The sequence below is a fragment of the Mandrillus leucophaeus genome, unplaced genomic scaffold (assembly GCF_000951045.1).
Source record: "Mandrillus leucophaeus isolate KB7577 unplaced genomic scaffold, Mleu.le_1.0 Scaffold339, whole genome shotgun sequence".
Taxonomy (NCBI): Eukaryota; Metazoa; Chordata; class Mammalia; order Primates; family Cercopithecidae; genus Mandrillus; species Mandrillus leucophaeus.
The window spans coordinates 3659154-3686120 of NW_012103576.1; the positions used below are offsets into that span (position 1 = coordinate 3659154).

At 47.0% G+C, this 26967-nt stretch overlaps 1 protein-coding gene across 1 annotated transcript; it reads left to right on the forward strand.

Moving 5' to 3' along the window:
• Positions 1-16642: 16642 nt before the first annotated feature.
• On the forward strand, positions 16643-26356 carry APLN (apelin). The gene is made up of 3 exons (XM_011988848.1): positions 16643-17035; positions 22824-22995; positions 23695-26356. The coding sequence occupies exons 1-2, from the start codon at positions 16969-16971 to the stop codon at positions 22988-22990; spliced, it is 234 nt and encodes a 77-aa protein (XP_011844238.1). The 5' UTR covers positions 16643-16968; the 3' UTR covers positions 22991-22995; positions 23695-26356.
• Positions 26357-26967: the final 611 nt, after the last annotated feature.

Genomic DNA, 26967 nt, shown 5'->3' on the forward strand with positions numbered 1-26967 from the left:
ATGCACATGTATGTTTATTGTGGCACTATTCACAATAGCAAAGACTTGGAACCAACCCAAATGTCCATCAATGATATACTGGATTAAGAAAATGTGGCACATATACAGCATGGAATACTATGCAGCCATGAAAAAGGATAGTTGATGTCCTTTGTAGGGACATGGATGAAGCTGGAAACCATCATTCTGAGCAAACTATCACAAGGACAGAAAACCAAACACCACATATTCTCATTCATAAATGGGAGTTGAACAATGAAAACACTTGTACACAGAGTGGGGAACATCACACACTGGGGCCTGTCGTGGGGTTGGGGGAGCAGAGAGGGATAGCATTAGGAGGAATACCTAATGTAAATGACGAGTTAATGAGTGCAGCACACCAACATGGCACATGTATACATATATAACAAACCTGCACGTTGTGCACATGTACCCTAGAACTTAAACCTAGTTATTATACTTATAACCCTAGTATAATAAAATAAAAGAAACTAGAAAGAGATAAATAAATTAAACCCAAAGTAGAAGAAAGAAAATAATAAAAATCAGAGCAGAAATTTAAAGAAATAGAAAAGAAACAAACAATCGAGAAAACAAATTAAGCCAAAAGCTTAGAGTTGAAAGTTCTTAGACAACATCTGAAGTTCTTAGAGATAATCAATAAAATTGATATATTTTTAGCCAGGCTAATAAGGAAAAGAAGAAAGAAGACACAAATTACCAGTATGAAGAATGACAGGGGTGACATAACTACAGATTCTCCAAATATTACAAGAATACTAAGGTAATATTATGAACAACAACTTTTTGCCAATAAATCTGACAACTTAGATGAAATGGAAAATTTTTTGAATGACACAAAACACATAACCTCACTTAGGAAGAACAGGCACTATGAATAACTCTCTATTTAAAAAATGACTTTGTGGCTAAAAACCTTTCTACAAATATAACTTCAGTGTCAGATGACTTTATTGGTAAATTCTACAAAATATTTTAAGAAGAAATAATACCAATTCTAAACAAACTGTTCCAGAAAATTGTAAAGGAAGAAATATTTCCCTTTTCATTTTAGCTAAGTTTATTACTAGCATTACCCTGATAACAAAAGAGGAAAAAGATGTTATGAGAAAACTACAGATCAGTATCCCTTATAAACATCTATGCTAAAATTTTAGCAAATCAAATCTAACAATATAGAAAAAGGAGGATGCACCCATGATCAAGTGGGGTTTATCCCAGCAAGGCAAAGTCGGCTTAACATTTGAAAATCAAGCAATGTAATTTGCCATATTAATAAACAAAAGAAGGGAAAAAACATATGATTATCTCAGTAGATGCAGAAAAAGCACTTGACAAAATCCAATATCCTTTTTTTTGTGTGTGTGTTGTTGTACTTTAAGTTCTAGGGTACATGTGCACAACGTGCAGGTTTGTTACATATGTATACATGTGCCTTGTTGGTGTGCTGCACCCATTAACTCATCATTTACATTAGGTATATCTCCTAATGCTATCCCTCCCCCCGCCTCCCCACAATAGGACCCGGTGTGTGATGTTCCCCTTCCTGTGTCCAAGTGATCTCATTGCCCAATTCCCACCTATGAGTGAGAACATGCGGTATTTGGTTTTCTGTTCTTGCAATAGTTTGCTTAGAATGATGGTTTCCAACTGCATCCATGTCCCTACAAAGGACACGAACTCATCCTTTTTTATGGCTGCATAGTATTCCATGGTGTATATGGGCCATATTTTCTTAATCCAGTCTGTCACTGATGGATATTTGGGTTGATTCCAAGTCTTTGCTATTGTGAATCGTGCTGCAATAAACATACGTGTGCATGTGTCTTTATAGCAGCATGACTTATAATTCTTTGGGTATATCCCCAGGAAAAACTCTCAACAAACTAGGAATAGAAGGAAACATTCTCAACTTGAAGAGGAGTATTATGAAAAACCCACAGTTAACATAACATGTAACGGTTGACTACTGAATTGTTTCCCCCTAAGATCAGGAGATAAACAAAAATGTCTGCCCTTATTTGATATTTTACTGGAAGTTCTAGCCAGTGCAATGAGGCAAGAAAATGAAATAAGAGGCATCTAGATTTAAAAAGGAAGAAGTAAAATTGTCTTCATTTGTAGATAACATGATCATGTACATAGAAAATCCAGGAGGATCTACAAGAAATCTACTAGAACTAATAGATAACATTAGCAAGGTTTCTGGGTACAAAATTAATATATACAAGTCAGCTTTATTTCTATATGCTAGCAACAGACAATTGGAAACTGAAATTTAGAAACAATACTGTTTACAATTCAATGAGAGAAAAAATAGTCTTTTCAACAAATGGTGCTGGGACAAGTGGATATCCACAAGCAAAACAATGAAGTTGATCTCCTTCCCTACATCACACATAAAAATTTACTCAAAATAGAGCATAGACTTAAACGTAAGAGGTCAAACTATAAAAGTCTTAGAACATAGGTATAAATCTGTGTGTTCTTAGATTAGTTTTTTCTTAGATACAACACCAAAAGCACCAAGGAAAATGTAGATAAATTCCACTTCATCAAAATGAAGAACTTTTGTGTATCAAAGAACATTATAAAGAAAGTGAAAAAGAAAAAAGACAACCCATGGAATAAGAGAAAAAATTGCAAATCTTATATCTGATAAGGGCCTAGTATCCAAAACATGTAATTAACTCTTACAACTCAACAATAAAAGGACAAATAACCCAATCAAAAAGTGGGCAAAGGTTCATTTCCGCAAAGAAGATATACAAATGACCAACAAGTACATAAAACATCATTAGTCATAAGGGAAATGAAAAATCAAAACCACAAGGAAATACTACTTCACACACACTAGAATGGCTATAATCAAAACAAAAACAGAAATAAGTATTTGGATAGGATATAGAGAAATTGGAACCCTCACACATTGCTGGTGAGAATGGAAAGTGGTACTGTTGCTATGGAAAACAGTTTAGCAGTTCTTCAAATGGTTAAACATAGAGTTATCATATGGCCTAAGTAAATATTTGTAGGTATATTCCTGAGAGAATTGAAGATATACATCCACACAAAAATATGTACACAAGTGTTCATAGAGCATTATTTGTAATAGTTGAAAATAAAAACAACCCAAATATCCATCAACTGATAAATGGATAGATAAAATGTGGTATATCCAAACAATTGGATATGATTTGGCAGTAAAAGGGGATAAATTTCTCATACATGCCACAACATGGATGAACCTTGAAAGCATTATGCTGGTGAAAGAAGCCAGACACAAAAGGCCAATATTGTATGACTCCATTCATACGAGTGCTCAGAAAAGGCAAATCTGTAGGGACAGAAAGAAGGTTAGTGGTTGCCAGGGGATGGAAGGGTAGGGGAATGGGAAGTGACTGGTAATGGATATGGAGTTTCTTTCTGGGATAATAAAAATGTTCTAATATTATATTACGGTGGTGGTTGCACGACTCTGTAACTATACTAAAAACCATTGAATTGTACACTTTAAACTGGTGAATTGTATGGTATGTGAATGATATCTCAATGAAGTTGTTAAAATAATTCAATACTAAGAAAACCAACCAATAAAAAATGGACTAAATATTTGAACAGACAATTCACCAAATAAGATATCTGGATGGCAAATAAACACATATAAAGATGCTTAACTTCATTAACCATTAGGGAGACAAAAATTAAAACCACAGTGAGATACCACTACAGATCTATTCGAATGGCTAAAGTTAAAAAGACTGACCGAAGTACTATTCCGATTATATGAGGTAGTAGAGTAGTTACCGTCATAGAGATAGAAAGTAGAATGGTGGTTGCCAGGGAGTGGGGAAGGTGCAAATGGAAAGTTAATGCTTAATGGGTACAGAGTTTCAGTTTGGAAAGGTGTAAAAGATCTGGAGATGGATGGTGGTAATGGTTGCAGAGCTATGTAAATATACTTAATGCCAATAAAATATAAACTTAACAACAGTTAAAATTTGTTATGTGTAATTACCTACAATTAAAAAATACATGAATGAGGTCTTCTTAAAAATGTCTAAATGGTAAATTTGTTATATATACATTTCACCACAATAAAGAAAACAAACAAAAGACTGACCATACCAAGTGTTGGTGAGGATATGGAGGAACTGGAATTCTCCTACTCTACTGGTGAGAATGTTAAATGGTATAACCATTTTGAAAAATGGTTTGGTAGTTTTATAAAAGTTAAACACACATCTACTATATGGCTTAGCATTCCATTCCTAGGTATTTACCCAAGGGAAATGAAAGACTTTGTCCATACAGAGACTTGTATGTGAATGCTCATAGCAGTTTTATTGGCAATAGCCAACAACCAGAAAAAGAAACCATCCATGTGCATCAACAGGTGAATGAATAAACAAAATATGGTGGAAACCACTCAGCAATTCAAAAGTAATGACCTGCTGATACACAAAACACTGTTAATACATACAACAGCAGGAATAAATCCCAAAATAATTTTTCTGTGTGAAAGAAGCCAGCAAAAAAGAGTACATGTTGTGTTACTCTGTTTATTAAAAATTCTAGAAAATGCAAACTATATATTAACAAGAAAACCTTCCCTCCAGCCCCTCCCCTCTCCTCCATCCCCAGGTGACTGCTTGAAAGCATTATCCCCAAGTGATTGCTTGGAGGTGGAGCAGAGGGGAGGGGCTGGATGGAGAGTTTACAAAGAGGTGGGAGGAAACTGTAGGGATTGATGAAAACTTGATAGTGGTGATGGTTTCATAAGAGTATGTATATGTAAAAACTTAGCAAATTGTACACTTTTGTGAAACTTGTGCAGGCATTGTATGTCAATTATACCTCTATAGTGCTATAACAAAAAAGGAGGATGTCTTTGAACAGATAAACTTCAAGGTCCTTTCCAGCTTCAATTCTGTGGTAACTATTAGAGAAAATTATCCCAAAGCCTGCTACTGAAGTAGTCCTTTGTACTGGGATGCCCAAATCATTGAGACAAAACTGAGGATTTTGCTTGGATTATGCGTAGACATGCTCCTGTTATTCACCTCTCTGGGGCTATGTAGACAGAACCTCAAAAGCCAGTGGCACAGAGTAGGGAAGCACACCACCAAACCAGTGGAAAGACATCCAGGTCAGAGGAGGAAACTGGGGAAATGACAGCCTAATGAGCACTCCTCTTTCCAGTTTCTTTGTCTATGATTCAGAGGATCGGCTCGCCCTGAACATTCCAGACCAGTGAGGCATCTCAGGGCCATGAATGCATAGATATCCCAGGGGATAAAACAATGGAAGACAAGATGGAAATAAGAAATGGCCTTTTTAGGTCTCTTGACCCAAATGCAAGGAGCTAAGAGGATATGGAGGAAGAGGTGGAAGTATCCCTTTCCTGCAGGAAAGGAGATTATGACTTGATGGGGTCTAGGGAAATCAAATGTAAGAAACCAAAGACCTGGAATGTCAAGCCTCCTGGGATGTTTTTTTAGATGGACGTGCTAGAGAAGCAAGAGGAAGGAGGTGATACCACCTCCCCCGCACCCTGCCCCCAGCCCTGCCAACCCCTCCGCCTGCTGCTAACAGTGAAAGCCAAGAAGACCAGGAAGTGGAAGAACGCAAAGCCAAGAGGCACACTTCAAAGCCATTTGTCAGCTGGGCAGTGCCTTAAGCAAGTGCCACGGCTGACGGATCACCTTATGGGAAGCACCAGTCAAGAGGGAGCCAGCCCAGGAGGCTGTCACCCTATCCTCAGCCTGCACCTGGGTCAGATGCTTTAAAGGAAGACAATCAAAATCCTAAATACCCGAGGTGACTCCTGGCAATATTTACACCTGAGCAGAATGGCATTTTCTTCTTGATCCCAGAGGGTGATAAGTTATAAGCTTCAAGCCTGAAGCAGGGGAATTGAATGTTCTTGTAATTTTATCCTACATAGCAGAGCCACAGAAACTCTTCTTATCCAGAGGAATGTAGACCTCAAGTATCCTTCCCCGCTTTCACCCTTGTTCCTCCTGCTAACCCTAAGCCGTGCACAGTGCACTTCCCATTCCCCCAGAAGGCTGGTTACATTGGCCAGTATTGTAATAATTCCTCCAATTAGTAAGGCATTTCATGGTTTATAAAGCTCCTTCCCTTTCATTCTCTTGTTTGGACTCTTATTCAACCCTGGGAGAGAAACATTGTTTTCTCATTTTTTAGGAAAAGAACTTGAGGGACCAAAGCACAGATGTTCAGACCTATTCATTCATTAATTCATTTATGTATTCATTCAGAAAATGACTGAACACCTACTATGAGTTAGATACTGGCTAGATGCTGAGGACACAGTCATGAAACCAGACAGCCATGGCCCCTGCCCTTATGGAGCTCAGTCTAGTTGGACAGTGAGGGGTGGATGGGGTGAGCCAGACATTAATTGAACACTAACTGAATTGTGAACTATGAGAAGCGATTACAGGGGAATTTCAGCCAGTCTGAGGTCCAAAGAAAACATCTCTTGAGGAGTGATTTGGCATTAGAGATGAGCTGATGGATGATAGGCGTTAGCCAGAAGATGGGGCAGAGAATCGTTCAGTAGGAGGAAAAAGTATTGGGAAGGCACTGTGACAGGAGGGACATGGCATTGCAGACAGAAAGAGGATGAGAGGCAAGAGAAGAGGCTGGCGAGGTGGGTAGGGGCTAGATTATGCAGGGCCTTGCATGCCATGGTTAAGAGTTTGGCCTTCGTCCTAAGAGCCATGAGCCACAGAAGGTTTTCAAGCCAACTGGCATAACCATTCTGGTTGCTATGGAGAATGATGTGTGAGGAATGACAGGGCTGGAACAAGAATAGGGCAGCAGAAACATAGAGAAGTGTAGATTTGACAGCTATTTGGAGGTTAAATTGGCAGAAAGTTCATGCTCTGTTGATTCCAGCATGCCAGAAATGTAAATGGAGGTAGTGGGGTGTAATGGGTTGAATAGTAGCCCCCCAAAAGATATGTCTATGTCCTAACCCCTGGAACCTGTAAATTTGACACCTCATTTGAAAATGGTCTTTGCAGGTGTAAAAAGGTTAAGGAACTCAAGAGAGATCATACTGGATTATCCAGGTGAGCCCTAAATCCAACGCTGACAATCTTTATAAGAGTGAGGCAGTCATGCCTATAATCCCAGCACTTTGGGAGGTCAAGGTGGGAGGATCACTTGAGTCCAGGAGTTTGAGAACAGCCTGGGTAACATGGCAAGACCCGTCTTTACAAAAAAAAAATAAAAAATAATAAATCAGCTGGTTGTGGTGGTGCCTGTAGCTCCAGCTGCTGAGGAGGCTGAGCCAGGGGCATTTCTTGAGGCCAGAAGTTCTAGGTTATGGTGAGCTTTGATCATGCCACTGCACTCCAGCCTGAGTAACGAACGGAGTGAGACCCTAGTGAGGCAGAAGGATATCACATAGACAAGAGGGTCAGGTCATGTGAAGATGAAGATGGAGGCAGAGATCGGAGGGATGCAGCCCTAAGTCAAAGAATGCCTGGAGCCACCAGGGGATGAAAGAGGCAAGGAAGAATTCTCCCTTACACTTTCATTTTCTCTTTATTTATTTTTAATTGACAAATGATAATCGTGCATGTTTATAGGGTACAATGTGAGGCTTTGATCTATGCATATATTGTAGAAAGATTCAATCAAACTAATTTACATGTCTATCACTTCACTAATTTATCATAAACTTCTCACCCTAGAGATTTCTTGATTTCATATTTCTGGCTTCCAGAAGTGAGAAGAAATAAACTTCTGTTGCTTTAAGCCACCAAGTTTGTGGTAATTTGTCATAGCATCCCTGAGAAATTAACACATAGAGTTTTGCTTTAAGATGGCTAGTTTTCTTTCTTTCTTCTCCAAAAGTGTTACATTTTAAATTTTAGTACAATATTTGACTCTCTGTATGTGTATGGGAAATGTATGAAAGTCAAAAAGTGAGAACCTCAAAAGATCTCAGTCTGTGGCCATGGTTAGGATTCAGGTGGTGATGGGTGTCAATCCAAACTTGAGTCTGGGATAGAACAAAGCTGACCTCATTATCTCTCTGACTTTGACCTTATTATCCCAGAACTCTAAGCCCATAACGGAACTGGTCATAGACTCAATACCCTGTCCTCAACAGTCTTTGCCCTGGCTCTGCAAACAAAGGTGCCAGATTTGAGACATATAATATCCTTCAAGATATAAGCCCAGATAATATTAACCAGCAAAGCAAGAGGAAGAAAGGTTCAGTGGACTTTGGAGATAAACCTGCTCCTTTGGGAGTGGCTATCCTAGCTCACAGGGTCTTGCTGCTTAAGGAAGGCATTCACATGCCTCCCCTGGGAGACCAGGGTATTTATAGACTGTAGGAGAGAGGAAGGATGGAGGCTCCTGGGAGACGTCATAGAGGATGTGCAGAGGAAATGAAACTGCTCTGAAAGACAAACAGGAGGAACGGGGACCTGTGTGGCTATGGGAGAGGATCAGAAGGAATTAAGCAGGATGTAGGGAAAAGGGGGTAATTCTGTGGAGCTGGGCTGGGCTGGGCTGGGTGCAGGAATAGAAGAACAGTTCTTCACCTCGGAGAATCTCTCTTAGGACTTATTCAGCTAATAAACTGTGAACCCTTCAAAGACATTTGAAATATAGCTGATTATCTGAATTCCATTGACATAACATTTTTCAGGTACTTGGGTGTTGTGTCAAGGAAGGCATATCTGTGGGAACCCCTGGTGTTCCTTAAATATATCGTACGATCTGAGAAGGTATGTAGTTTGCAAAGAAGTTGGAAGAAACAGAGAAATGGAATAAGCATTTCCAGGGCAGTTGGAGCCCATGTGGCTGTGGCTGAAAGGTGCCCTATGGAAGGAATTAGCATGCAGAGACTTGAATATAGTATTAAACACTTGAGATGTGAATAGAGATAATGTGGTTATGCTGCAAAGTGGCTACTTCTCTAATTTTTGCAAATGTGATACCTTGTGATGGCTAGTATTTGACTCTGTGCTTGGGAAGAAGGCAAGTGTGAAAGACAAGATCTTGGTCTGTGGCCAGGCTTAGGACCTAGCTGGTGATCAGAATTAAGAGGCATTGGACATCAAGACAAGAATCATACAGTTAGCTGAAAAAGAAACCCCAGCAAAGTCCAACAAAGAGATTACTCCCTCAAAATGATCATTAGGGTCTTTTGATTCACAGAGTAAGTTTCCAGGCTGAGTTTCACATAATGAACATCATGTCCTCTGATTTAAATCGTCTCACACCCAGAATGGGAAAGTGAATTCATGAATATGGCTTAAGCATCTACTACTCTATGGCAAGCATTGTGCTGGCTGCTCTGGTGGTTATAGATGAGTTAGAAAGCTCAACTCTAGCCATTAGTATCAGAAAGACAAATACTCAGTAATGAGAGAGTGAAAAATTCATGTTCTCTGGTGGTGGTTAACTGAGCAAAGATAATTTGTCATGAAGCTAGTTAGTGAGGCATCAACTAGCAGCTGGCCTGTGCTTTTTTTCCCCCCGGTTCCTGTTAAGTAGCTTCAGAGGCAGGGTAAGCTTTGAAGCTCTTCATAAATACTTTTTCCCGATGTTGCTGCTACTGAACTTCTTTTGCTCATTAATTTAGCTTATGTCTTAAGGAACAAATTAGATGAGTGACAATGGAAGACTCATTCTGAGATGCTCCAAAAGGGCTGGCCTGTGGAATAAGAATCCTGTGCCTAACCACAGTCATTTTGTTGTGCCTTTGCAGCCAGCTAGGGGACTGCTTGGCCAGTGAGCACTACTCCTATCCTGGGAAGACACAGAAGGAAAAACAGGAGTTGGGATTTAGTTGAACCTAGGCTCTGTCCTGACTTTGCCACCAGCTTTCTGTGTAGCTTGGGGTAAGTCGCTTTTCCTTTCTGGACCTCAGTTTCTCCATCTGCATGATGAGGGGGTTGGGGCTCTTGCTGTTGTGAAATCTCTCTGATTGCTGGCCAGGTTGATCCTTCTTCAGATGTCCTCTCCCCACTCTACTTTTTGCATTACTCCAGTAAAAACAACTACTACACAATGAGGGGAGGGAAGATGGTCACCTCTTTGTGTACGTCTATTAGCTATTAGTGTTGACCCATCTAAGAACCTGTTGGACAAGTTGTGATGATTTTGCCCAAATAAAGACACTTGATATGGATCATAAACCTAGAGCAATTATTAATATGAATATACAATTCCTTCTTTCATTCAACAAACATTTATTGAGTATTTGCTTTGGGCAACAGCACTGCTGGTGAGAATATAAAAATGAATGAGACATAGTGTTACTATGTCATATTAGTCAGATATACACAAATACCCATGGGAATATGTAACATTTACACAAATGCTTCCCTTACTATAAGAACAAAACTCAGTCAAATACTTTATAGGTATTGATTCTTTTAATCTTTTCAATAACAATGGGAGCTAGGTGCTAGCCCTTTTTTCAGATGAGGCATCTAAGGCTCAGAAAGGTTAACAATTTGCTCAAAGTAACCTCTGTAGTAAGAGACAGAGCTGCCTTATTCCAGAACCCATGTGCTTAACCACTATGTGCTTCATGGCTTCCTAATTCAAGACAGTATGAGTTAGGTGCTAGAAGTTCAAATAAAGTGATAGGTGGACCCAAAAAGTGAGAAACTGCTTCTTGATGTTCAGTGAGGGAAGAGTGTGACTTTTGAGGTTAGGCAGTGATATAGTTTGGTTCTGTGTCCCCACCCAAATCTCATCTTGAATTGTAATCCCCACATGTTGAGGGAGGGACCTGGTGGGAGGTGATTTGATCATGGGGTCCTTTCCCCCATGCTGTTCTCATAATAGTGAGTGAGTTCTCATAAGATCTGATGGTTTAAAAGTGTTTGGCAGTTCCCCCTCCCTCTGTCTCTCTCCTGCTGCCATGTAAGATGTGTCTGGCTTCCCCTTTGCCTTCCACCATAATTGTAAGTCTCCCGAAGCCTCCCCAGCCATGTGAAACTGTGAGTCAATTAAAACTCTTTTCTTTATAAATTACCCAGTCTCATGAGAGCTCTGCCCCCATGATCCAGTCACCTCCCACCAGACACCACCTCCAACACTGGGGATTATAATTCTACATGAGATTTGGTGGGGAAACAGATCCAAACCATATCAGAGCCTTTTCTTCCTCATCAGTTTCAGAAGGCCAGAGGACAGACCCAAAGGTGAGGGGAGAGACAGGTCAGGAAGAGGAGAAAACTAACATCGAATGAGCAGCTACCATGGGCTGGGGACTGTGCTAAGTACTTTACATACATTATCTCATTTAATCTCCCAACCATAAGGTCTTTGTCCATTCCTGTTGCTATAACAGAATACTCGAGACTGGGTAATTATAAATAATCCAAATTTATTTATTACAGTTGTGGAGGATGGGAAGTCTGAGATCAAGGCGCTGGCAGTTTCTGTGTCTGGTGAGGGCCCAGTCTCTGCTTACTAGGTGGTGTCTTGAATGCTGCTTCCTCTGGAGGGTACAAACACCATGTCCTCATATGACAGAAGGGATGGAAGGGCAAAAAGGGAACTAGGGTGCCCCTTCCAACTTCTTTTACAAGACCACTAATTCATTCATGAGTGTGCAGCCCTCATGACTTAATCAATCTCAAAAGGCCCTTCCTCTTAACACATCACCTTGGGCTTTTAATTTCAACATATGAGGCAGGGCGCAGTGGCTCACACCTGTAATCCCAGCACTTTGGGAGGTTGAGGCGGGGAGATCACCTGAGGTCAGGAGTTCGGGACCAGCCTGACCAACATGGAGAAACCCCATCTCTACTAAAAATACAAAAAATTAGCTGGGTGTGGTGGCACAAGCTTGTAATCCCAGCTACTCGGGAGGCTGAGGCAGGAGAATCGCTTGAACCTGGGTGGCAGAGGTTATGGTGAGCCAAGATCATGCCATTGCACTCTAGCCTGGGCAACAAGAGTGAAACTGTCTCAAAAAAAAAATTTTTTTTCAACATATGAATTTTGGAGGGACACATAAAAAATTAGGTACCATTATTATCCTCATTTAACAGAGGAAAAAACTGAGCCTCCGAGAAGCTAAATAATTTGCCCAAGGTCACACAGCTAACAAATGGGATTGAGGGACAGGATTTGAATTCAGTTATGTGAAACCCCAAAAGTTGAGTTCTTTGTAATGCCTCACACTGTTTAACCCACAAGAGAGGTGGGTGAGTCAACTGAACAGCAGTGGCTGGTGGTGGCATAGGACAATAAGCAGAACTGAATAGCGTGTGCATAGCTCTGATGAGGGGGACAAGTCACACTTTGAACTCACATAAGTCAGTTATCTCATTTCTGTCCCCAACAATGCACTGAGTCCTGCCCTTGCCTCCAGGATTGTCCCTCACCTTGACTGGAAACAGTCTTGCTGCTGACCACAGGTCCTGAGCCCCAAATGCAGCAACGCTTCCAGCAACTTCACAGCTACTTGCTGCCTCAGGGCAGGAGAGTGTGGACAGTTTCATGTACCTCCTTCCCACCTCCAGAGAAATACCTTGAAACAGTGGTCCCAACATTTTTGGCATCGGGGGCTGTTTTCATGGAAGACAACTTTTCCATGAACTAGGGTTAGGAGGGATGGTTTCAGGATGACTCAAGCGCATTGTAGTTACTGTGCACTTTATTTCTATTATTATTTTGTTGTAACATATAATGAAATAATGCTACAACTTGCCATAACGTAGAATCAGTGCGAGCCCTGAGTTTGTTTTCCTGCAAATGGATGGTCCCATCTGGGGGTGATGAGAGGCAGTGACAGATCACGAGGCATTAGATTCTCATGAAGAACATGCAACCTAGATCCCTCACGTGTGCAGTTTACAGTACGGTTCATGCTCCTATGACAATGTAATGCCACCGCTGATCTGACAGAAGGTGGAGCTCAGGTGGTAATGGGAGCAATGCAGAGCGGCTGTAAATACAGATGACGCTTCACTGGCCCATCTGCTGCTCACCTCCTGCTGTGAGACCTGGTTCCTAATAGGCCAGGGAGCCATAATGGTCCATGGCCCAGGGATTGGAGACTTATGCCTTAAAACATTTATTCTGCTGATATTCATTCAATAGTATCATCCTGAACAAAAGACAGCACAGAGTTGGGCCAACAGTTACTTACTTACCTGACAGGCAGTTGTGAAGTATCAATTATGTGCCAGGCATTGTGCTAGGTGCTATCACAGCAGTGACCTTAAAGTCTGGCAAATAGATACAGATATTCAAAAACTGGTCATTTCAATCTGATATTAAGATATCTGGGAGCCTACAAGGGGTTGAGAGTTGGCAATCAGAGCTGTGTTCCTTGCCTCTTAAGCCTTGACCCCTGAATGGATATGGTGGTGATGGGTCCTCTCTGCAGAATTACAGCAGGCCCATAGAGCACAGTGTGCAGATGCAAAAGCGCTCCCAATGCACTGTGAGAGCATCTACCAATGAAAGGTACAGCCATAGCTGTTATGGAGAGGGCAAAGTTGCCGTGGGCAAGAGTGTCCTGAGAAAGAAAGATGAAATCTTGGATCTGGGACTACAAAAACAGATGTGGCCAGGCATGGTGACTCACACTTGCAATCCCAGCACTTTGGGAGGCCGAGATGGGAGGACTGCTTGAGACCAGGAGTTTAAGACCAGCCTGAGAAACACAGTGAGACTCAGTCTCTACAAAAAACAAAAATAAATTTAAAAATTAGCCTGGTATGGTGGTGCATGTCTGCAGTCCCAGCTACTTGGGAAGCTGAGGTGGGAGGATCACTTGAGCCTAGAAGTTTGAGCTTGCTTTGAGCTGTGATCGCACTACTGCACTTCAGCCTAGGGTAACAGAGCAAGACCCTGCCTCTAAAAAAAAAAGGATGTAATTTGGTTAAATGAAGGAAGGATTCAATTAAAAAATGATTATTCCAGGTGTCAGATATTTAAATCTTACTGTAAACGCATGCCTTCAGCTTGGCTTGAATTTCTATTGGTTTGCTTTTATGTTTTTTTCCCTCACCTTGTACATTTTGAAGGCGAGGTAGGGTGGGAATATGGACTATAGAAAAAAGAAGAATGAATGAGTGCTCTATCCAATAGAACTTTCTTCAATGATTGAAGATTCTATTCTGTGCTGTCCAATACAGTAGCCACTAGCCACATATGGGCAACTGAAGCATGGTCAGTGGAACTGAGGAACTGAATTTTAAACTTCATTGGAAATGTGGTTAGTAGCTATTGTATTGGAAAGCGCTATGTGTTCTAACCACTTAGCAATATGCCATACACATCCTAGTAAATGTGCAATTAAATATGAATGCTTCTTTTAACCTAGTTATGGGGGACACTTATTTGGGTGTGCATGGGCTTGTCCAATCAAGGATTGGAGCACCAAGGTTCCTAAAAACAACTCTGCAAGGGCTTATTCTTAATTTGCACAGTACCTTCAGGCACATTATCTCACTTAGTCCCATAACAACTTTGAAGTGGGTAGAGCAGAGATTATCACCTCCATGAACCCCAGTGAGTTGAGGTGATGATGGCAAGGCCTTATAGCAAATGAGGGTGGAGACTAGAAGCCAGATGTTCTCCTCCTGGTTAGAAAACGCTTTCCAGCCAGGCATGGTGGCTAACGCCTGTAATCCCAACGCTTTGGGAGGCGGAGGCGGGTGGATCATCTGAGGTCAGGAGTTCGAGACCAGCCTGACCAACATGGTGAAACCCTGTCTCTACTAAAAATTTATACAAAATTAGTCGGGCATAGTGGCGCATGCCTGTAATCCCAGCTACTCAGGCTAAGGCAGAAGAATTGCTTGAACCCAGGAGGCAGAGGTTGCAGTGAGCCGAGATAGCACCATCGCACTCCAGCCTGAGCAACAGAGCAAAACTCCGTCTCAAAAAAGAAAAAAAAAGAGAGAGAGAGAGAAAAAAAAAGAAAAGAAAAGAAAAAGAAAGAAAACTCTTTCCAGGGGAACAGTGAAGGGAGAATGGTCTCCTGCTACCCATGCCTGCTACTCATATCCTGGGTCTCAAGGATGAAGAGGGGTACCATGCTTCACACGCTTTTTTTTTACTTGAGTGTGGTTAATGGGCCATAGGCTATTAATGGGAACCTTATCGTATTCCCTTCCTGCTACCTGAATTTAGGCAGTAAAGATGTTTTTGAAAATTTCATTCATATATTCAAAATTATGTATTGAGTACCAGTCATGTCATAGTCACTGTTCTAGGTCTGGGGACACAGCTGTGAACAAAACAAAGATCCCTCCCTTATGGAGGTAACCCTTCTGGTGGAGATAGACTGATAATAAATACATTGTGTATATATAGGATTTTTGTAACATTTCAAAAATATTTTAAATATGCCGTGGTCTCTCATGTCTTTTATGGCACACATGCACCCTGTCCAATGTATCTTTTGTGTAAATCTGGACTTACACTTCAAGCAAACTGCCTAGCTTGCTGAAAGGTGGAGACACCTTTCGATTCAGTCTTTTAATAAGTGTTGAGTGCCACCTATGTGCAGAGCAAGATATTGGGGACTTTGGAGAGATCCAGAAGAGTGAGAAGACAGTATCCTACCTTAGGGGATTCCCAGTCAAATGAGGGAGGCAGCCCCATGCCTTGGGAGCTCCCAAGCTATAGAAGGAGCTAACAGTCCAGTCTGGAAAGGCAAACAACTTCAGGACCCGCTTCTAAACCGGAATCCCAAGTATACCCAAAATGAATCCAGCCTTGACTGTGTGGAGTTGGGTAAACCACCTGCCTCTTATCATGATGGGGAACTAGAATGAGGACAGCTCCAGGGAACAAGAAAGGGGACACCATAGGAGCTGTCGCATGTCCCAACAGTGGGGAGGAGCTGAGGGGCAACCCTTGCTGGATTAGTGTTATCCCGGGAAGGCTTCTGGATGCGATGGGATTTGAGGTGCTGCTGCAAGAATGAATTGCTCACGGAAAGGTGGGGTGGGGGCATTCCAGGTAGAGGGTGCCTCCTGGGGGATGCAGGGAACATGAGGGTGCTGGGCAATTAAGCCTTGGGCACAAGCCTAGGCAGTCACCCCCAATTCAGAGCCAGTTGAAAATGCAGAGGAGAGAGGAAGGCCAGTGTGTGGGTGTCTTGACCAAACCCTTGAAGCTGGCCAGTGGCAAGGGCAAGGACCAGGGTCAGGGTCAGAGGTAGAGGGCGTGAGTGAAGGCGACCCAGACTGAGTCCTTCCCTAAGCGCCTAGGTTTCCTGACAGCTGTTAAGGAAGCAAGGTGAGAAAGGGTTAAGTGTGCCCCTCCACCGCCCCAAATGCTTCCTGTGTTTGAAATCCTTCAGGTCTCTGCAAACCTTCTGGCCCCCGGCCAGACGGGCATTGTCCGGGGAGCGGTTGTGGGTTCTCAGAGAGGCTGCGCAGCCTTTGTTGTGGGGCCACCTCAGGGTTCCCTCTCGCGCTCTGGCTGGGGCTGCAGAGTGCGTGCCTGGAGGGGGGCGGTGCGGGAGGCTCGCTCCCTCTCCCTCTTCCTGCCCCCCCTCTAGCCCTCCCGATGACCACATGACCAAGTGGGCTCGCGGCCAAGCCACAAGCTACAAAATGAAGCCCCTGGAGTGAGCGGGGAGCATTCTCGCTGGCAGCCGGGGTCAGGGGCAGTTGCAGCCGCGGCTGAGCAACCAGCTGCTAGCAAAGAGCTCGCCGCTGCCGCTCCCGGAGCCGCGGAGGCCAGCTTCGCGGCGCTGCCCCGCGGCGGGAGAGGAGGCTGCAGAAGAGCGGAGGCGGCCAGCGGGAGCGGCGGGGCTCAGCGCGCACACTCAGCGGCCCGGGAGCCTCCCGAGCTCCGCGCCCGCACGCGCCAGCCGCGGCTTGCGCCTTTCTTGGCCTCCTGGCGCCCGACCTCTCCTCCCCCGCGCCTGCTCGCCGGGGCCGCGGCGGCCCGAGGAGCAGCATGAATCTGCGGCTCTGCGTGCAGGCGCTCCTGCTGCTCTGGCTCTCCTTGACCGCCGTGTGTGGAGGTGAGTGCGCGCCCTCCCGCTCGCCCGGGCTGCAGCCGGCGCGCTCCTTTCCCTCCGCCCTCCTCGCACTCTCCCCGCCTCCCGGGGAGCCCGGCGCGAGCCGTGCAGTAGCAGCCACGCGCCGGCCAGCGCCAGGCAGCAGATTGACAGGGCGCCCCGGGCCATGGGGCGGCTGGCCGCAAGAACCGCTTCTTCTGCGGGGCTCAACTTGGCCTCTGGCATCATCTGCCCGTCACCTTGACCCTCCTAACTGTCGCTCGCAGTCCCAGGAGCGCAGGACCACAGGTGTGCGCCGCGTGCCCCATGCCCTGCACCCCGCGTGGTGAGGGTGGAGGCCGGGGACATGCCCGCTCCCTCGTGGATCGATGGAAGGAACTGACCAGAATCGGGTGGGCTGGGCTCCCATGTTGAACGTCTTCTGGTCCCTGAAGGCTGGGAGCCTCCCGCCGGTCCAGGGGCGCGGGAAACCGGGGATGATGTGCCAACATGCAGACGTGACACTTGTTGCATAGGCAGGAGTGCGCGGAGGGGGTGGCGGCATGGAGCCCAGCTGTTGCTCCTTTTGGCCTGCATGTGTGAGCAGAGGCAGCCTCCCTAAGGCAGGGCCGGGCCCAGCCGGGCTGGGCTGGTCTTCTCCTCCCTAACCCCAAGGTCCTGGCTGGCCTCCTCCCCTGCACAGGATGCCCTCCCCATTGCCTCCATCCCACCCCCAGATACTTGGTTCTCTTACATCCTGGCTCCAGCCTTTCTTTCTGTCCCAGGCATGGGCATGCTTCACCTTAGTCTCCCTGTCGCTAAGCACCAAAGGAGGAAGCACAGCACCTGACCCAACCCCTCCCTGCAGTTCAGGAAAGGGGAGTCCTTTTGCCCTCACCTGCCAGTACTTGGCACTAGTGCCCACGTCCGCCCCTAGCCTGGTCCCCACCCACGCCCCAGCAGCCCCATCCCGGGCTGCCTGTCCTCTGCGTGTCAATGTCTCCTGGGGCTGCCAGCTCCCACCTCCAGCTGCCACAGTCCTATGATCTGGCTGTCATTGCTGCCTGCCTGGCACCACACAAGGGGAAGGCCAAGACCAGGTGGACTAACGCCAGGACCATGGCTGGAGTCACAGGGAGGTGGGAGCAGAAAGAAGGAGAAGGCAGAGCAACGAGTTTCCTAGGGCAAGGGCACAGGGCCCTACGTGGTTCCAAACCCTCCAGAACAGGAGGGTGGCATGCAGCCCAGGAGCCTCTGAGGGGTCCAGCCAGCTCTGCCTGACTCTCATCGCAGGCCACCTCCTTTCTCTGCTCTTGCTTTTTGGCCCTGTTGTGGCCCTGGGAATACTGCCTGACTTCTCAGAAAGGCGTGGTGGTTGGGGCTGGCACTTCCTGCCTCCAGGTAGCTGGCCAGTGATCTCTCTCTTCAAGACCTGAGCATGAAGTCAGCCACCACCACAGTAAGAAGTGGGCAGGTTTTTTCCACAGAAACTCCTATCAGGCAGGTAACAGAGGGAGCAAAAGATACTAATGTAAGATACAAATGTAAGATACAAATGATACACCATACCAGCCTGTCCTCAGGGAGCCTACCATCTGGTGTCATTAACAAGGCATGATACTTGTACAATACCACAGGCAAATAGTCCAGCGTGGTGCCTTCAGGGAAGAAAAAGACTGGGTGCAGAGAGAGTGTTCCAGAGGAAGGTGGGGCTTCTGGATCTGCACACCTGGTGCTCCCCACACAGGCTGTGGGGAGACCCCTAGCCAATAGACAACCATTCAGACCCTCCTGGGGCCCAGCCATTGGGACAGTACTAGCAAAGGGGAGACAGCTGGTTTCAAGGGAAGGGAAGTTGGCCAGGATGCCTGAACACGGTGTGGCTGGTCCAGAGCCTGCCACTTCGTGCTTTAATTCCCCCGTCTTCATTAGGTAATCTGTCTACTCTGATTTGGGTAAATTCGTTGCCCTCACATTTTGCTCAAGCCTCATGTTGGAAACTTTCAGGGCTCTCACTGACTTCTCTACTCCCTGACTTCTCCTGGAGCCAAGAAGGGGCACGTCCCTGGAGGTGACCACCAGCCAAGGGTCCAGGTACACATGTCCTGCTCCTGCTGGCTCCTGTCCTGGGTTAGAAGTAGGAATCCCAGAACCACTTTGTCCTTGGCCCAGACTGACATGCTGTCCCCGGCCAGAGTCCCCAGTCAAAGTTCCAGCCTGAAAACCATACTTCCTCCTCTCCACAGTCTGTCCTGACTTGGAATGTCCGCCCCTGACCCCTCTCCACACCACCTCTCATCACCCCGATACCACCGTGTACACTCCTCCACTGCCTCCTGACCTCGGATACACTTTGCTCTTGTGAGTCTGAGAAGTCCTGGGCCAGGGCCAAGTGTCCCTCAGTCTCTGAGTACCTCTCTTTTTCCCCTTCTCCTCCCCCTCTGCAGGCCCAGCTCAAAGCCTGCAGTCACAGTGGGAGTGTGAGGGGAGCCTACTGTACCTCTCCTGCTCAGGGAAGGACATCTCCACTCCATCCCCAGTCCTTAGCACTAAGCACCCGTGTAACCTGAGCCAGGCCTCTCCACGCAAAGAACTAAGGCAAGGGAAGCAGAGGGCCGCCAGACAGAGCATGATGTATCCCAGGGCAGCAAAGCTGGCACTGGAGACAGCACAGGGCCCTGGAGAAGGCGACTAGGATGGGGGGCTGGGCAGACAAAGAGACACATGCAGGACCACAGGGCAGTGGAGGGGCATTGCCAGCGGGGTCCCCAACGGAGGACACATTTGGGCTTTTAAAGTCATCACAAGACAGGCCAGACTGAGAGGAAAAACAGGTGCGTCATTCCTGATGAGGCTGGCATGTTCCTGAAAAGTCGCACGTACCTCTTTGTGCGTTGGCAGGGTTGGAGTTCAGATTGCATGAAAGTCAAATCCTGTCCTCCCCCGACTGCGGTTCTCAACATAGAGATGCTATAGCTTCATGGCTGATGGCGCTTCAGCAGGCAATGGCTCCAATCTCTCTAGGCTCAAGATTGTTTGGGGGATTGCTCCAGCCTCCTTTTACGTAGCAAATGAGCTAGAAGAAAATATTTAAGTGCATTAGGGCTGGCCTCCATTTCTAAAGGGGAATTCTTTTGTACAGTCAAGACCTCTGCAGTGATGAGAATCAACAGCCTCTAATTTGTTCCTTTGGACAGGATAAAGCCAGGGTTTCAGGTGTCAGCTTATCTGATGGTGAGCCAGACTCAGAATCAAAAGTAGGAAACAGGTGGGTGATGGGCTCAGAGTGTGGGAGGAGCCAGCAGAGCTTGGTGATGCTGAGGACAATGAGTCCCCCACCCAATGGGAGGGATGCAAGAGGCCCGGGGCTGGTCTCCAGAGCCTGGCTGGGGGCTCAGTCAGCTCAGAGCGGTTCTCTGCAGACCTAGAGTCTAGACATCTTCCTGGCCAGAGTCAGAACCACCACCAACCCTGCTCCTCATCCTGACATACGGCCTCTAGCCCTCCCTTTCTGACTGCCACAGACTTACAATCTTGGGTGCTGAGCACATGGAGATGACGCCCTCCCCCTCCTGGCACGGTGCTTCTCTTCTCCATGTCTGCCACCACCCTGAGCTACAATGGCCTGTGCCACTGCCCCATCCCTTCTGCACCCCCAGCAGTTCAAGGTGCAGAGGTGAGAGCCAAGAGTTGACTTGGTTCACTTCACAAGGCCCCTAGGTCCTTCCCCTGCGTTATCAGCATCATTCAGATCCATCCTCAGTGATCACGGTGAGCCTTGTGGGGACCCCAGAACTCAAGGCAGAGGCTGAAGCAGCTGTGGTGGGGAGCTTAGTGAAGGTCTTTCCCTCCTCCCCCTCTCCAGCCCCAGCCCCCTCACAGATGGCGCCAAGAGGGTAGCTCTGTGATAGTCAGACAGAAGCAGCCCACTTGTTCCATCCATACTTACTGCTCCAAAGTGCTAAGATAATTTTTCTTTTAATTCTCATAGGTTATGAATTTAAGGAACAAGTTGGCATGGAATTGTGGCTAGCTAACCAAATGACCCAACTCAACAGCGGGGTCCTCATGGACCTGGCGATTTTTCTTGGGGAAAGAGGGAAGGAGGGTGCAGGCTTGGAGAATATGTGTTTATGTATGTATTTGTGGAGGGGGTGGATATGTCTGGGTGTGAGTGGGGAGAACTGCAGGCCCAGAAGCCTGGGGGAAGAGAGCCCTAAGGCCAAACCCGCCCACTTTTGGCCCAAGAGGAGCCTAAACACTTGGAAATTGTGTGCAAGTGGAGGAAGACTCACAAGAGCCAAGGAGCCAAGGAAGGAACAGTGTGGGGATGTTGGAGGCAGAGGCAGAGGGGAAGGGGGAACTGCCAGCGGTATCACTGGGGTGTGAGCAGCCAATGGGAGGCTCTGTGGAAACTGTGAGCAAGTGGTGGGAATTCCTGGGTAGATGGCAATGGGGCTCAAGGGACAGGAATCTAGATGCAGGCAAATCAGATGGTGTGCAGGGGGAGAGAGACTGTTACTCATTATCTCTGGCCTCAGATGCTGTATCTGCACAGGCCCGTACTGGGCATTGCACAAGTACCCTGCCTGGCTGCCTCTTCCCCGGCACCATTTCATCTCCGCACACAGCCTGCTGTCACCAACCAGGCTTGTCTTGGGGGTGGCAGCTCAGCTTCCCTGCATGGACTGTAGGCTTCGTGAGAGTCGGCCTGCATGACTTTTCCCTTACTGCACCCAAGGATACCCTGCCCCACTTGGATTCCATTATCAGGGCTCAGTCTGGTGTCAGGAGGCTTCTACTCTAAGCCTCCTGACAGATGTGGACAGATGTAAAGAGGAGCCCCATAGTGCAGAATAGAAGCCAGTTGAGATTGAAATGGAAGGAATTTACATGAGACACAGGATGCAGGGTGTGATCCAGGAATTTCAGGAGGTAGGGCATTGGTGGGGAGGTACCAACTTGCAGCAGCCCACCCCGCTCCTGGTGCACAGACATGCTGCTGAAGGTGACCATTCTCTCATTTATTCATTCTCAAATATTCGTGCAGTATTTATTGGTCTCTAAATCTGGTTTCAGGTTTCTAAATCTGGTGACAGTATGAGGCAGGCTGAGTCGGAGACCCCTCCCTCTTAACCCGCCTGGCCCAGCCCCATCCACTGGGAGGACTTGGTGCCCTAGAGAGGCCTAACCACCGATGAGACACCCAGGGGCGAGATATGAGCTCCCTAGTACTCAAAAGTGGGTCATCCTGCGTATCAAAGGATGTAGGAGTAAAATGACGTGATGTTCGGGATTTGCTTTAAAATACTGCAGTCAAGGAAAATAGAAAAGGGATAACTAAAGCATATGTGACTCCATCTGGATAACTGTTGAATCTGGGTGATGGGTACATGGTGGTGGGAGGGTCATTGTAATGTCATATGTCTAAAATGTTTGAAGTGTACCAGTCGCAGGGGTGCCATGGTGATTACTGCCTCCTGCCACCCAGCCAAGTACAGGCATGATGCCCCAAAGTGCACACCCCCAATGATGTTCCAAAGAACCCACTTGTGCCTGTCGGCAACATGATATAACTGTCAAAAGGACAGAAAATCAGCTGCATCAATGGCAAGATGTGAGTAGTAGGTTCCGTTTGTGCCAGGACAGTGCAGAAATGGCAAATTTTCCCTCAATATGAACAACAGAAACAAAGAAAATCTATGAGAAGTGCCGCCACATGGAGAGACCACCCCTCCCGTGGGCCTGTGGTCTGCGGCCCCTGCTCGTTTCCAACAACCTTCCTCACTAACAGGCTTTCTCCTTCCTGCAGGGCCCCTGATGCAGCTTCCCTATGGGAATGGGCTAGAAGAGGGCAATGTCCGCCACCTGGTGCAGCCCAGAGGGACGAGGAACGGGCCAGGGCCCTGGCAGGGAGGTCGAAGAAAATTCCGCCGCCAGCGGCCCCGCCTCTCCCATAAGGGACCCATGCCTTTCTGAAGCAGGTACTTGAGCCTCTGCTCAGTGGACAGCGCTAAAGCTGAGGGAGAGGGACAGCCTAGAAGCCGGGTGACCCTGCAGCTCAGCACTGGCCAGACACATCCATCAAGCAGTCCTGGCGCCACACGCACGGGGACTTAGAGTTGGCAAGAGAGCTTATGGGGCAGCTGTCTAGCGCCTTTATTTTACAGACGATCTCCTCGTCTGAGGCCCAGAGAGGGGCTTGACACTTGGGGCCAGTCTTCCTTCCACCCTGCTGTCTGGGGTTGGGGAGGCTGGCCTGCTTAGAGATTTCTAGACATTCTGGTGGACCTTAATGGCTGGGGAGGGGTGCCCAGGGCAAACCTACAGATGTCCAGTGTAGATTGTCACCAGAGTTGGGGAAGGAGGCAGAGAGCTCTAGGGGCTCTCAGGCAGAGAACAAGAGGACAGCTGTGGCTGTGGTTGCCTGGAGCTGTGAGAAGGAGGGAAGAACCAAGGCGGCAGCAGAGAGAGGAGAGCTGAATTCTGTCCCTCACTTGGTCTGCTGGCTGTCCCACTGCAATGGGGACAGGCAGGCACCAACTCAGGGGCCTTGGGCTTGAGGTTTGGGCTGAGTGGAGTTGGGGGAAGAGAGAGAAAGGGGTCTCCTCTCCTTTCCTGGGGAGTTCCTTTGGTCTAGGATATGTCCATGACTTCTCTGTTGTCATTTTTTGTCTCCTTAGGACTGAAGGGGCCCCCAAGTGCCCACCCCCTGTGGTTCTGTCTCCTCCATAGATTGGTCTGCTTCTCTGGAGGCCTCACGTCCATTCAGCTCTCACCTCACACCTGCTGTAGCCACCGATGGGCCCGGCTCTTCTCACCTGCCTGCTTCCCCCAGTGGCGTGTTCCTGGCTGTAGTTTGGATGATTCCCGTTCTCTCACAAGGATCCGTCCAGTCCATCTTCCTGGCCCCTCCCTGGACTGACTTTGGAGACCCAGCCCCGGAAAGCCTCCCTTCTTCTCCAGGTCCCCACTGCTCTAGTCCCTGCCTGTCTCATCTAACGCCCCAACCCTTCACTTGGGCCTTCCTTCCTCATGTCTGCCCTGGGCCCGGGGTGGAAATGCTCCCTTCTGCGGGCTCCAGCAGATCCCTTGTTTTCCTGTCAGTTGGACCCCTCACCTGGCTTCCAGGGAGGAATGCAGAGAAAAGCAAGGGGAGACTCTAGTTAAGAGGTGCTGGCTGCGGGGATCCAGACAGGGAACACTGGGGGCACAGAAGTGTGGCGGGGGGAGCTCTGGTGAAGTGGGTGGAGCATCGGTGTTTACTCAGTTAAGGAAGAGGTAAAGGAGAGGGGCCTGTGAAGTCCTTTGTCACTTCTCTTGCCTTACTGTGCCTCCCAATACTCCCTTCTTCCTGCCCCCACACCCCATCCCCAGCTAGCCCAAGCTCTAAGTCAGGAGGGGAGGGTGCTGGGTCTGACATGGCTCTATACCCTCCCAGGAGTAAAAGCCAAGCAAGAGGTTGTTTTTGCCAAGAATCACAGAATATTAGAACTGAAAGGACCCTTGGAGATCCACTTAGCCTTCTTAGGCAAACGCCTGCAAAAACAGAAGCCTGGAGAGGGGAGTGACCTGCTCGGAGTCATTGCAGAGCCGGAACGGGGACCAGGTCTCCCATCTCCTACTTTATGATGTTCTCTTCCCTCTTGATGATGTCTTTTCAAAGCAAATGAAGTGCCTTTTCCCGAGGCTGGGGCTGGGGGTGGCTGGGAGGGGAAGGGAAGGGAGAGGCAAGCTGGCTGTGAACTATCCTGTTGTAGGACCGGAGCTGCTCCCACCTCCCTGACTTACCCCTGCTGCACCATTCCCCCAGCTGGGCTGGAAGGTTCCATAACTGGTCAGCTGCCCCCATTCTGGCAGTATTCCCAGACCCGGGGTACTCTAATAGGGGCAGCTTAGGAACTGAGACTACCGTTCAATGCCAGTGGTGCTGGTTTTCAGGAGCATGAGGTAGCCTTCAATCCTTGGACTCCATGGCCTTCCCTTCGTGCTGACTGGACCTTCCTTCCAGGGCTTTTCCTTTGGGGGAGGTGGAGAGGGGAGAAGAAGGAAGGGAAGGGCAGAAGGAAGGAGGGACAGGAGGAAGAAAAGAAAGCAAAGGAAGGGAAGGAAGGAAAGAAGGATGGGAGGAAGTGCAGCAGGAATAGCACCCTCTCCCCGGGAGGCCCCAGCTTCCATGAGGGGCCATCACCAGCCATTCCTTGGAGGGAGCTTTCTCACCTATTGCTTGAGCAGGCTTCCCAGGAGGGAGAAAGGGAAGACAAGAGCCTGATGCCCAACTTTGTGTGTGTGGGGACGGGGGAGTCAGGGCCCCCCAAGTCCCACAATAACCCCAATGTTTGCCTATCCGCCCCCCCCCCCACAAGCCTTCCTTTACCTCTGCTGCTGCTAATGCTGCTGCTGCTTAAAGGCTCATGCTTGGAGTGGGGACTGGTCGATGCCCAGAAAGTCTCATCTGCCACTGACGCCCCCATCAGGGATTGGGCCTTCTTTCCCCCCTTCCTTTCTGTGTCTCCTGCCTCATCGGCCTGCCATGACCTGCAGCCAAGCCCAGCCCCGTGGGGAAGGGGAGAAAGTGGGGAACGGCTGAGAAAGCTGGGAGATAGGGAACAGAGGAGGGTAGTGGGTGGGCTGGGGGGGCTGCCTTATTTAAAGTGGTTGTTTATGATTCTTATACTAATTTATGCAAAGATATTAAGGCCCTGTTCATTAAAAAATTGTCCCCTTCCCCTGTGTTCAATGTGTTTGTAAAGATTGTTCTGTGTAAATATGTCTTTAAAATAAACAGTTAAAAGCTGACAGTTCGCCCTTACTCTTGGAGGTCATGTTCAGGAGGGGCGTTCCTTTCCCCTGGGGGCCATGATTGTCCCCATGCCCACATATTGCACGTGCAGGGAGGTAAGTGCCTGCATCCCAAATCGGTTCTAGGTCAACTGGCCTCAAACCGATTTGCCACGAGCTCACAAAATGAATCCCTATGCTTAATGACCAGGTCACATAAAATCCAGCCCTTATAGGTTTTCTGGCATCTGTTTGGGTGTCCTCATTTTTTTGGCAGTGTCATTTAAAGTATTTTTCAAAAGCAATTTATTTAAGAACATGCTGATTAAATGCAGGATCGCTACTAAAAATTGTTTTGTATCCTTGGTGGGTGTCTTCTGCTATTTTATCTACTTTTGAACACTTTCAGGACTTTTTAGCCAGTTTGCCTTTCTTGAAAAATGTTATGTTTTCAGTAATAAATACATTTGATAATGACTGTTTGTATCATTTTATGTTTCACAAAGTAGAGTTGCTTGATAAATGAGATAGCCTGAATAATAAAATGCAAAGAGTTGAATATAATTCTGCCCCATCTGTCTCACTTCATGCTTGTTGTCAAAATGCCAATATCTTGCATAACAGAAGGGAACATTGGGTACATGCTAATTTGGTTAATAAACCCATTAGGTGCACACATGCATACACATTACAAAGCAAAACTCAGTGAGAAGCAGAGAGGAGGGATCGAAATGGGTTCATTTGATAAATCTCATGGGAAATCCTATAGATTTGACAAATATTTAGTGCTAGAAATATACAATTTTAAAGAAAGGGTCTTCAAACAAACTCCCTAAAAAGTCATAAAAATGTTCAATAGGAGAGAAAATAGAAAAAGTCACCCCCAAGCATACAAAACAATCTCATTATTGACAAAATGCTGCAAGTTGTGATAGTGATTTAAAAATGCAGTGTTACAGCTGGGTGCAGTGGCTCACACCTGTAATCCCAGCACTTTGGGAGGCCGAGGCGGGCAGATCACTTGAGGTTAGGAGTTTGAGACCAGCCTGGCCAACATGTGAAACTCCGTCTCTACTAAAAATACAAAGATTAGCTGGGTATGGTGGCGGGCGCCTGTAATCCCAGCTACTCGGGAGGCTGAGGCCAGAGAATCGCTTAAACACAGGAGGCAGAGG